At 39.3% G+C, this 13,113-nt stretch overlaps 1 protein-coding gene across 10 annotated transcripts in view; it reads left to right on the top strand.

The window, feature by feature from the left end:
- Positions 1-13,113, top strand: part of LOC134211202 (collectin-10-like) — a 206,892-nt gene that overhangs the window by 97,169 nt on the left and 96,610 nt on the right. For 9 of the 10 annotated variants that reach the window (XR_009978969.1, XR_009978973.1, XR_009978970.1 and 6 more), the window contains one exon: positions 1,633-1,647. The exons of the other annotated variant lie outside the window; for it this stretch is intronic. Coding sequence is in view for 1 of the 9 variants with exons in the window: in XM_062687882.1 (XP_062543866.1) it covers positions 1,633-1,647 (15 nt within the window). In the remaining 8 variants the exon portion in view is untranslated. The remainder of the gene's footprint in view (positions 1-1,632; positions 1,648-13,113) is intronic. 10 annotated transcript variants of the gene reach the window in all.

Here is a 13,113-nt window from a genome sequence, read left to right as displayed (position 1 = left end):
TGAGGCATTGGTTTTTCAACACCTTCTCCGGCACTCGCACTCGTTACGGTGCCATGCCGGTCATTGCATGAGCTCTCAAGAAATTGGCTTCATAGTTGTGCGGATGTTTTAGTCAGTGTGTGGGATGTAAGTAAGAAGCAGACCGTGTGGGGGTTTTGTTGATAGCGATCAGGGGGAGGAAGAAGTGACTAAGGTTCAGCCAATTCATATGATTTTGCTAAACAGGCCGAAGACAGGCGGAGCAAACCGTAATAATACCTGCGGCGGTAGAAGGAAAGTGAAAGTAATCATCCCGTGTAACAGTAATGTAGAGTAGATATAGGTTCAGTGGACACTGATTACTGTGTTGATGCTAGGAGGAGGATGTTGGGTAATAATGATGAATGTTCAATAGATGTAGCTCGCGAGCAATGGGCAAGTTGAGTAAATGATAGTACACTAATTATCGGATCGAGGTTGAGTTTGTAATTAGCATACATATTTCAATTTATGTCATTAGACATGCAACAGGAATTCTTACATCATCAAGATCAACTTGAATAAGAGGACGACTGTTCTGTATGTAACTTTTCTTGAAATTTTTTTGAGGTTTTCCCAAAATTGATTGGTTTCAAGATTATTGTTAAACTTACTCTCCTTTATTTGCTGGTTTTAGCATTGCTTGCTGTATACAGCTCAATGAGCTCATAAAGAATTTTTGAAGCTACTAAATATGAGGTTTTGTAGTGAAATTTCAAGTTTTATTATCGATGTCCTAAAGATCCTTCATATATACCTATGGTGCTTTGTTCGAATAAAGTCTACAAGTAACTCCTTACACAACTATTTTCCATCATATGATCTAATATCAAATGTTATTAATATGAAGAAAAGCCAATGAGATCGATTGCAGCGGAAAAAGTTTTCCTGTTTTCTTCTTCGATTACGGTGATTGATTGATGAAAAGTCTGACGTTGAGTTGAAGCAAACTGCCAGCGACGGGTAGCTGGATGGTGCCTTAGAAAAATCTATTGAGACATTTTTCCTCCTTCTTTGGCAGTGGCGCTGAAAGAAATGAAACTTCTCGACAAGAGCAGCTATTAGATGGTACCTACTTTTGCAGCATTTCTACGGTCGATTGTTGTGATTGGCATCATTTTAAAAGGTGCTTGGTTGGGGGGCCTGTCAGCTGACAGTAACCGACAGAAACGATGTAATGGAATTGGATTCGACCCCAGCTTGAACCCATTGACCAATAGTAGGTTGAAAGAATAGCGTGAAGCGAGCACTAACTTTTGAGCTTATTAAATAAATGTAATTGGCAAGCCATAAATATGCCGCCACTCGTCTTCCTGGTTTGCCGATTCAATCAATTATGATCCTGTCAGTTTCCCAACCATCCGCCACAGTATCAATTTCTTGGCATTTAATGGATTTTTTAATATCGCGTGCCAGCGCCATGGTTTTCTTATAATGTAATAGGTGCTAATGTTTTGCACAACTAATGCTTTGATAACAACTTTGAAGCTACACTTTTACGATTTACTTGGGTCGGGTCAAATTAAGCTAACCATTTAGGAGTTCCCAGAAGTATCAGATCCAATTACGTTCAATTTCAAAATATTTTTTTTTCTCTCTTGCTTTCTTTCACAGCTTCCCAGCTTTCAGGTACGTACAGATGAATAATTCACAGCGACCGAGTCAACCATCAACATAGCCGTCTCGTCTCGATGCATAGAGATCAGAGAGATCACTTTTAGTGCTCACAAACAAACCTCCCTCGTGCCCTGATACACTTTTCCACTGAACAACGAAACCGGTAGCTGACTGTTCATACCTTTTCCACGGTGATTGCATACACTTAAATGTACGCGTTCTTCATGACGCTCGAAAGGGAAACATTTTCCATGCACCAGACACTGCCATTAGATTCAAACATGTAGATTGATCCCAGTAATAAGCACCAAACGGATTACGCTCGCATTGATTTGCGCAGGAAAAGAAAAAAAATCAGGTGGTTGCACAACCACACTATTGATCAGCTGCTACTTTTTAGAGTGATCCATTTTAGTGTTTATTTTGGGCAGAAGTCAAAAATACTTATAATTGTCAATACGTAAGAGCACATCCTTTGATATAATATAATCAATGTTATATTTTTATTTCATTTTTATTTTATTTTTTTAAATTTATTATTTTTATCAGGAGATATTGGGTGATATTTATATATATCTTCTTAAATTTGTAATGTCATAAATAGAATCTAAATGTCACGAACACAAGATACAGTTCTTTCAAATGTTCTGCAAAAACATTAAAGGCAAAAATCCATTTTCAACTTCTTTATTTCAACACCCAGATTTTCTAACAATTATGTATAAGAAATGGACATGATGCGAAATTGTTAGATTTTTTAACAAAACATGTAAGCCCCCGAACAAATCTTCTATATATATAAAACAAAGTTTGCTTTTGTACGACCGCGCATCACTCAAAAATAGACAGGCCAACTTTTGCTAATTTATATTAGTTTTCTTCTTCTGTTCACGAGGATAAATGAACCGTTTGTTTGAGAAACTGCATATGTAACATTTTTGGCCAAAATGAGATTTTTATATATTCTGAATCCTCGTCCAAAAATACGTATTCTGGCAAAAAAAACGAAAAAAAAAATTTTTGTTCAGGTTCAGGAATGTATTTCGTTTGTTTGAGAAACTACATATGTCCACGTACTTTGAAGAGCAATTGTGGAATACTGCTTACATTTCTTTCTCAAACAAATGATTCAAATGTTTGGCCGAAACACATTCGGCCGGAAGCCATTTGGTCGAATACCACTAGGCCGAACAAACCATTAGGCCAAAACCCATCTGGCCTAAAGGGTTATTTGGCCTAAAGGGTCGTTTGGCCGAAAGGGTTATTTGGCCGAAAGAGTCATTAGGCCGAATGTGTCATTTGACCGATAGAGTCATTTGGCTGAAAGGGTTGTTTAGCCGAAAGGGTCGTTTGGCCGAAAGGGTCATTTGGGTGAAAGGGACATTAGGCCGAAAGGGTAATTTGGCCGAGAGGGTAATTTGGCCGAATAAGACATTTGGATAAGACAGGTCGTTTGAAAAGTGAGAAATTAGGAAAGAGTTTCTATTCTTATTCGTTTCTATTCTCATTCCTTATTTCTCACTTCTCACTGTCAAAAGATGAGGAGCGCGAAGTGAGTAGTGAGACGTTTTTTTCTTATAGTAATCAGTTGATCACTATTGAATTTGATAATGTTCGACCGATGCGTTTAAAAGTTATGAAGGAAATGGTTCGACCCATATTAGCACCATATGAGGTAGGTGTCTTGGCTGAATGCGAGAAATGCAGTATCACTGATCACTGATGTAAGTTGGGTTCTGCCTTTTTGCCTTTCTCGTACAACAAAGTTGTACCGAAAGGCTATCACTTCACTCCAAAATTGAACTGTTTATAGAAGTCTCGGAGACCCAATACCAATCTACTCAGCTCGTCGAGCTGAACAAATGTCTGTCAGTCCGTGTGTATGTGTGTGTGTGCACACGAAAACCGAAGAAACATTAGCCACTTTTTCATATAGAAATTCTTAACCGATTTTCTCGCAACAAGTTGCATTTGACGGTGGACCTAGTTGATCACTGTTGAATATAATCACGATCGGTCATGGCGTTCAAAAGTTATGAAGAAAATGTTGCGTTGGGTGAAGATAAGTGTACAACGGTAAGGACACGGAAAGTCTCACGTTAGTAGTAATGGCGCCTAATGTGACCAATTTGGCGTATAATTCTGAAAATAAAGCAATTTGCTATGCAATTTGCACATTTACACATTGAAAACTTCGAATAACATGATAAAATAATTAATTAAATCAACTTCTCCTGAATCGAAATCAGTCCACCTTGGACAGATTTTTTCAATACGCACTTTGAGATGCGATCCTTTCGATTTGTATTCCGGTTATCTATTATGTAATGATTCGCAATTAGCAATTAAAATACAGTTACTTTTGGTGCAGTTATGAATCGCCGCGTGGGTGGCTATTTGTTTTTGATTTTTGCTGTTTTAATTTCAAAGCCTATTTCAATGCCCTTCAATGCCCTAAAAGCTTACTGTCAAGTATGTAAACAGGACAAGATAAATTGTTTCTAAATTAATTACCTATAACAACCTTTAATCTATTGATATCTCATGAAGTGGACGGATTTCGATGCTGGACGGATTTCGGTCCTACACGGTACGAAGCGTTTTTTACGCGCATCTTCCTCGATTGCATGTTGCATTGCATATCTTGGTATCTTGGAACACATCTTGGTGTTTCAAGATATATGAGTTCGTCGACAACCTCAAATCGCATCTCTTCTATTTCCACCTCGGGATCAACAGCTTTTGGACTGCCACGTTCTCTGTCAGCCACCAAGTAGTTAGTTTTGACAGAGTTTATTATCATTCTTTCAGTCTCTCGTTTCTAAGGCACGGTAGCCTCTTCCTCTGCTTTGCGATCTACACCAATGATGTCGATGTCATCCGTAAAACCAAGGAGCATGTAAGACTTCTTGATGATGGAGCCCGGAAGTTGTATTCCCGGAATTAATCAAGGATTTATCGCAGAGTAAACAGATGGTCTGTTGTCGATCGTTTTCCTCGAAAACCGCTTTGATACTCGCCGACAAAGATCTCCGCATACGAACGTAGTCTGATTAATTATTTGCGAGCGTCTAGGGGAAATGTTACACGATTAAACGACTATTTTCTTCTTTTTACTTCCTTCCACTAATTAATTTTGTTGTCGATAACAAAACACTGAAGAATTACTCAAATGAAGGATGAAATGCGTATCTGTTTGCTACTTAAAAATAAATTAGTGGAAGTAAAAGGAAGAAAATAGTCGTTTACCCGTGGACTTAGTCTGTTAAACAGAACTCGGGAGATTACCTTGTAGGCGGTCTTTAGTAGTCTTGTAGATGGGACATATAAGGCCATCAAACCAGCTCGAAGGCATTTCTTCTCCCTCCCAAATCATTTCAATCACCTGGTGGATTTTATCGCTCAGCCAATCACTCTCAACTCTTAGAGGTTCGGCCGGGATTCCGTCCATCCAGCGGCCTTGACGTTCTTCATCTCTCGAATATCTTTTCTCACTACGTCTAGCGTTGGTAGCTCCCCTGATTGTCTATCATCCGCAATCCTGATTCTGTTTGTGCCCTCTCTGTCCGAATGCTCATTCAACAATAATTCAAAGTACTACCACAGACAAATAGGCATAACACGTTAAACATTCACTCATCAATTTCATCGTCGTACTAACACTAACGGCATCTGTTGTTTTCACTTAGTTGGGCAAATCACGAACCAGATAGCGTTAGTGGACAAACGTCAAACTCGAGCAAATCTGATGCGCGTGCCACTTTATGACCAATTGGCCAACTAATGATTATTTAAATTAACCAGTAAATCAGTGAACAATGAAAATTTTATGAATGTTATGTTTGTTTGTATGTGGTACTCCTTTCGCCTAGCAGCAACCCCTGCTCGGTTAGTCAACATATTTCCGGTTGGATCCTTGGCCGTGCGGTAAGACGCGCGGCTACAAAGCAAAACCATGCTGAGGGTGGCTGGGTTCGATTCCCGATGCCGGTCTAGGCAGTTTTCGGATTCGAAATTGTCTCGACTTCCCTGGGCATAAAAGTATCATCGTGTTAGCCTCATGATATACGAATGCAAAAATGGTAACCTGGCTTACAAACCTCGCAGTTAATAACTGTGGAAGTGCTTAATGAACACTAAGCTGCGAGGCGGCTCTATCCCAGTGTGGGGATGTAATGTCAATAAGAAGAAGGAGAAGAAGAAGAAGAAGACGATTTTTTCGGCCAAATGATCTGTTCGGCCAAACGACATTATCGGCCATATGTCTATTTCACCCAAATGATTTTCGGTCTAATGATGTGTTCGGCCAATTCAAATATTCGGCCAAACGGCCACCCCCCTTCAAAAAATTTGATTTTAACGTGAAGTTCTTCGAATTTCAATGGAAAATCCTTGGGAAATTTCACAGGAAATTCATTTAATCTTCCAAAGGAAATTCCTTACAGTTTCCACAAGAAGTAGTTCAAAAACGGATGGTTTTTTAAATATTCACACGCAAAAAAAAGCGTTCCCGAATTTGTGAACCAGCAAAAATACACCGTGATTTAATTCATGGATTCGGGAACACCAGTCACGTTTTCCAGAACGTTCCAGAAAACGTGACTTTGTTTCCGAATCCGTGGCTGTTGTTCACGAAAAAATACACCGTGAACTTGTTAGTTCACGAATTCATGAACGCTTTTTTTTGCGTGCATGAGAAATTGTTCAGAATTTCCTCGGGATATTTTTTGGAATGTGAATAAATTTTGCACAAATTCCACGGAAAGTTCTTCCAAATTTTTACGGAAATTTACTCAGGATATAAACTGGAGTAGTTTCGGGATTTCTAAGGAAATTCTTTAGGTTTCAACGAGTGATTCTTCGGAATTTGTACTTAGTGATCTTCTTAGTTTTTATGGAAAACTTTTTCGAAATTTTAACGAAAAATTGTATGGAATATTCATAAGGAATCCTAGAGAATATGAATAGGCAAATTATACGGAAATTTCCCTGGCAAATTTTATTCGGCGTGTAAAATTAGAATTAGTTATTGTTATTGTAAATTGATTTTAAACTCGATGCAAAAATGCCATAAACTGTCGGAAACAGCAGCGCACACCTTTAACCTCTTTAACCACCCTTAACCTCTTTAGGAAATAAATGTCTATCTTACTAGGGTAGGACGGTATAATATGGTTCGAATTTCATTTAGATAGTGGTAGTAATAGACCTGTGCGCCGCGACGCCGCCGCTACCGGCGCCGCCGCTGCAGTAAAAAATGAATCGGCCCGCCAGCGCATGAAAATTTTCCACGCTGCCGAATATTTTTCACCACGCCGATGGGTATTGAGCTACTTTTAAACCAGTAGAATAACGGGATTCGTTCTGAGTATTTTTACTGGTTCATCCTATCGGAAATATATATTTTAGTCAAATTCATATTCAACCCAGCTACCAAGAAATGAGACTCAGTCTAAGAAATCCATAGTTTTTCAAGAATTCAAAGAATTGCCCCTAAAAATCTTTAAGGAAATTCTATTAGAATTTCTTTGGTGTTTTGATCTGAAATTATTTCAGAATTTCATTTAAAAAATCAATTATTTTATTTGGAAACTCGAAAAGATTCTTTTTTATTTTTTAAGAACTCCCTTTGAAAATACCTATTTTTTTTATTTTTGCTTCGTATCCTTCAGAAATTATTTTAGTAATTCCTTCGAGAATATCTTCTGGAATCCCATCGGGAAAGCCACCCGAAATTATTTCAAAAATTCACCCAAAAATTTATATTTTCCACGGAAACTCCTGAAGGAGCTCGAAAACAGAAATATTTCCAAAGGCTAAATTTCGGTGAAGTACCAGGAATAAAAATTGGGGGACATTCGGAAGGATTTTTTTTAATTGCCGGAAGAATTTCAAATAGGTATATAATTTCCAGATAAATTTTTGAGTGCTCATCAGAAGAATTTGTTGAGGAATGTCCAGGGGAGTTTCTAACGGTGGATTCTTGGACGAATATTTCGGGAAATACCTGGAGGAATTCGCAAATGAACTCACGTCAATGTTTCTAAAAAAATTCAGAAGATATTATTGGAATTTTGTGGGAGTGGGGTAAGAAATTCTTTGTGACATTCGAAAGGAGTTCAGTGGAGTTCTCGATGTAATTCATGAAGACTTCTTGGAGGAATCCTAATGGAAAAACAAGTGCCCATTCTTTAGGACTTTCCGTAAAAATATAAATAATCCCCAAGTATGTTTCTGGAGGAGTTTAAGGGAAAATTTCGTAATTGCTCCTATGGAATTTCTGGACACAGAGATTTTTTTAAAGGGAATTTGAAGGAATAGCTTCACGAATTTCCGAAAGAGTTCCTGCAGGAATCTCCTGAGAAATTACCTTAGGGACTTCCGGACGAACGCCTGGAGAAACTTCCGAAGGAAATCTTGAAGAATCTTCCTGAGGAATTTTGATAGAACTTTAGTAGGAATTCCGTGAAAAATTCGTGAAGAAACTTTCCGTGGAATTCCTGGAGTAGCTTCTCAAAGAACTCCTGGAGGAACTACCCAACTAATTTTTGGTGGAATCTTCGGAGGAATTTTTAGGAGAACTTTCGGAGGAATTTCGGGATGAAATCCTGGTCCTCCAGGAGGTAATCCTGAAGGAACTTCCGAAGCAATTCCGGGAGGAAATCCTGGAGGAGCTTCCTGAGGTAATCCTGAAGGAACTTCCGAAGCAATTCCTGGAGGAAATTACGGAGGAATTCCTGCGGGAACTTTCCGGAGAAATACCTTGAGGAGCTTCCGGAAAAACTCCTGGAGGAACTCCCGGAGGAATTCATGGATGAACTTCCGGAGGAATTCCTGGAGGCACTTCTAGAGAAATTGCTGGATGATCTTTCATAGGAATTCCGAAAGAAACTTCCGGAGGAATTCCTGGAAAAACTTCCGGAGGAATTCCAGGAGGAACTTTCGTGAGGAACTTCCGGAGAAACTCCGGGGGGAGCTTCCGGAGAAATTCCTGGGAGAATGTCATGACGAATTCCAGAAGGAACTTCCGGAGGAATTGCTATAGGAACACCTGGAGAAACTTCCGGATGAATACCTGGAGGAACTTCCAGAAGAATTCCTGGAAGAATTTCCGGAGGAATTCCTGGAGCAACTTCCGGAAGAATTCCTTGAGGAACTTCCGGAGGAATTCCTGGAGGAGCTTCCGGAGGAATTTCTGGAGGAACTTTCGGAGGAATTCCTGGAGGAACTTCCAGAGGAATTATTGGAATTTTGTGGGAGTGGGGTAAGAAATTCTTTGTGACATTCGAAAGGAGTTCAGTGGAGTTCTCGATGTAATTCATGAAGACTTCTTGGAGGAATCCTAATTGAAAAACAAGTGCCCATTCTTTAGGACTTTCCGTAAAAATATAAATAATCCCCAAGTATGTTTCTAGAGGAGTTTAAGGGAAAATTTCGTAATTACTCCTATGGAATTTCTGGACACAGAGATTTTTTTAAAGGGAATTTGAAGGAATAGCTTCACGAATTTCCGAAAGAGTTCCTGCAGGAACTTCCGGAGGAATTCCAGGAGGAACTTTCGTGAGTAACTTCCGGAGAAACTCCGGGCGGAGCTTCCGGAGAAATTCCTGGGAAAATGTCATGACGAATTCTAGAAGGAACTTCCGGAAGAATTGCTATAGGAACACCTGGAGAAACTTCCGGATGAATACCTGGAGGAACTTCCAGAAGAATTCCTGGAAGAATTCCCGAAGGAATTCCTGGAGGAACTTCCGGAAGAATTCCTTGAGGAACTTCCGGAGGAATTCCTGGAGGAGATTCCGTAGGAATTTCCGGAGGAATTTTCGGAGGAATTCCTGGAGGAACTTCCGGAGGAATTCCTGGAGGAACTTCCGGAGGAACTTCTGGAGGAATTCCTGGAGGAACTTCCGGAGGAATTCCTGGAGGAACTTCCGGAGGAATTCCTAGAGGAACTTCCGGAAGAATTCCTAGAGGAGCTTCCGGAGGAATTCCTAGAGGAACTTCCGGAGGAATTCCTAGAGGAACTTCCGGAGGAAATCCTAGAGGAACTTCCGGAGGAATTCCTAGAGGAACTTCCGGAGGAATTCCTAGAGGAACTTCCGGAGGAATTCCTGGATGAACTTCCGGAGGAATTCCTGGAGGAACTTCCGGAGGAATTACTGGAGGGCTTTCCGGAGGAATGCTTATAGAAACTTCCTGGAGTGACTACCGGAGGAATGTCTTAAGGAATGTCCAGAGATATTTCTTGATGAACTCGTGGAAGAACTCCCTTAGTAATTCGACGATGAACTTCCGAAGAAATTGAGGAGAATTTTTGACGCTTGAAATAAGTTCAAGCCGATCCACGCAGCCGCGCCGCCGGCGCCGATCACCAACGGCGTGACGCCGCCACTTGCTGAAAATGATCTATCACGCCGGTAAAATTTCCGTCGGCGCACAGGTCTAGGTAGTAGTAGTAAATTTCTTCTTTATGTAATAATTTTTTGTTCTACAAATTCTTCTTTTTCTTCTAATTGGCATTACATCCCCACACTGGGACAGAGCCGCCTCGCTGCTTAGTGTTCATTAAGCACTTCAACAGTTATTAACTGCGAGGTTTCTAAGCCAGGTTACCATTTTTGCATTCGTATATCATGAGGCTAACACGATGATACTTTTATGCCCAGGGAAGTCTAGACAGTTTCCAATCCGAGAATTGCCTAGACCGGCACCGGGAATCGAACCCAGCCACCCTCAGCATGGTCTTGCTTTGTAGCCGCGCGTCTTACCGCACGGCTAAGGAGGGCCCCACAAATATTTTCTACAAATATTTTTACATATAAAGTATGCGGCCGGCCTTCCAACTTCGATTTCTATTTTTATATGATATTTATTAATTTTTTAATTGTAAATTTACTCTATCATGACAGCCTTTCTAAATTAGATAACCTAATTACTATTTGCACTAAAATTACATTTCGATAGTTTCCATATCATTTGGAAACAACTGCTGCTGTGGGACGGTTAATCTTGACTGAATAGTGGGCTTCGTGGCCGTGCGGTTAGCGAGACTAAAACTAAAACTAAGACTAAAACAATTATCAATTCAATTCTGTTGATCAAGATTACAAATGAATTTAAGATCCTATGGAGAGAATTAAACGAAAAAAACCCAAATGACCATTTAAAAGCGAGTGTTCGGAATATGTGTCATGTTCGGAATTTGTGTCAAAAGGAACCTTGATATAATAAATATCTCTTAGGGCCAATGATTGCCTTGAGAATTTTCTTATTCACTTAAGAATTCAATTGAAATTTCCATACAGTGTGTTTCTATTCTCCACAGTATGTGCAAATCAATTTCTTTCTTCAAAATTATTTTTTTCTTCAATAAAATCGATGAAAAAATGTCCTGCTAAAATTAAAATATTTCACTTTATAAATGTTTGATAGGATTATGTGTTTTTTCCTGATCTTATATTTTAAGATCTTAAATATTCTATTAATGTTTCCGATGCCAAATATTAAAATGCCATAAATTTCAATTATTTAATTAATACTTCAATCATGAATGCAACTTATCATGTCTATTTTTTCACCCTATTTCTTCCTTACGCACGCTTGTTTATTCAACCATGGATGGCTATTAGGTTCGGTGGCGATTGCAATTAGTCTCGGCTACTAGTGTTGGAATACGCTATAGGCGTGGGAATTTTATGGTTGGCTAAAGCAGGGAGTTAAATTGGCATTTATTTGTAAAATGAGCAGCTTACTGACTCGTTGATGATGGTGTGTTTTTGGGTGGACCATGACATTTGTGGTTTTGGTATGATTAAATAGTACTGCTACACCCAGCCAACTGATTATTGCATCTCCAGTTGCGACACTTACCACACGAAATTGGCAATATAGAAATATGCTTCAATAACATAGAGGACAAAGGCACCGAATTCCACTTAAGATACCACATTGCGTTGTGGAATCATCGACATTTTCTACAAAACGTTTATCTCCTCCATGCGAGGGCAAGAAACTCCACTTGCAAAGAAAATAAAACCATCAGCAGTCAACCGGTTCGGTTTCCGTACCCTTTTCCCAGAGACCTTGAACTTCATTCACACCGGACATCGCCGAGGTTTATTTATATAAATTGTTTTTGTATACCAGATTGTCTTCCTGTTCGACCTTCCTATTTGCCTCATTCCTCAGCATTGGCACCTGACAACTGTACACGTTCGGGTGTAACTACTTCTGGTGCAGATCTATTCAACGGCTTACCGATTTACCACATTAGCTACACTTCATAGTATGCACGGTTGCTAATGGTACTATAAAATTGACTTCCCCGGAATGTCGACGTTCGTTAGTGGACAACACAAGTATCCTCATATGACTGACTTTGACGCAGGCTACGCAATATGCGCCGTATCTATCATAAGGAAACAGGTTATCTTGACTAAAATATGTCTGTTCGTTAATTGCCATGAATTTGCACTTGATATCTTTAGTAGAGAAACTGGTTACAATCAGCTGGTCATATTCTTGTACGGTGATGTAAACGTCGGTATAAGGTTAGATGTTTAATGTCGAACATCTTGGATAAATTGTGAAATAACAGCCATTGATAAGTAAACCAGAAGACATTGATTAATTGCATCCAACCCTACTTGTTGGATCCGACAATTATGTAACTGTAAATTCCGGATCATAATAAATGTAAATTTGGCATAAACGATGATACTCTATGCCCAGAGAAGTCGAAAATTATTATAGTATTTATTATTTTAATCGTGTGAGTCTTAATATAGAATTAGTAGTCAAAAGTTATTCAAACTCAAGCTACGAGGAATAAATTGTTTAATTTTTATACTCAAACAAGTTGTTTTCTACAAGTTTTAAGTTGACTGCTAAAAAGCTGACAAGCCCCTTGCTTAACACTCATAATAGGTAAATATGGGTACCTAATTCCATTTACTTTCCCCAAAAAGAATGAATGTATGTATCACTGATATGCAATGAAGACGTTTCATTCGACTTATTATCCTTATGTGAGTTTTTATACTACTACTAATTATATGAACGAACCTATCCTGTAGCTTTCATAAATTTGCAATCGAAATCACCAGAGTAAATGTGTTCCCATGGGACAACTTTTTATCTCATCTTCCCTGTGGGCCACGAATGCTCTAATACTATAAAATCGAAATAATAATAATGGGATGGAGTGACACTACACTGACGGTGGAATGCCGCAAGTACCTAGACAACGACGATGGCAACGGGCGTCTCCGATATACCGCCGATGAGCACCGAAAATGTCAAGGGCACTTCTTTTATTTGATTAAGTACATTTAATGATTAATAAAATTTTCAATTTTATTTTCCTCGCCACCGTAGTAGTGTGGGCCAGGGCACTTGTTGCCGCCATCGCATCGCCATACCTGCCACAGATGAGGGTCGATGCAAATTTCATCGCCGGACGATGCGTGTAATGACTTT

Source organism: Armigeres subalbatus, chromosome 2 (genome assembly GCF_024139115.2).
Source record: "Armigeres subalbatus isolate Guangzhou_Male chromosome 2, GZ_Asu_2, whole genome shotgun sequence".
In the NCBI taxonomy this organism is placed as follows: Eukaryota; Metazoa; Arthropoda; class Insecta; order Diptera; family Culicidae; genus Armigeres; species Armigeres subalbatus.
The sequence above is the reverse complement of the archived record's forward strand: the minus strand, read 5'-3'. Positions and strand labels throughout refer to the sequence as shown.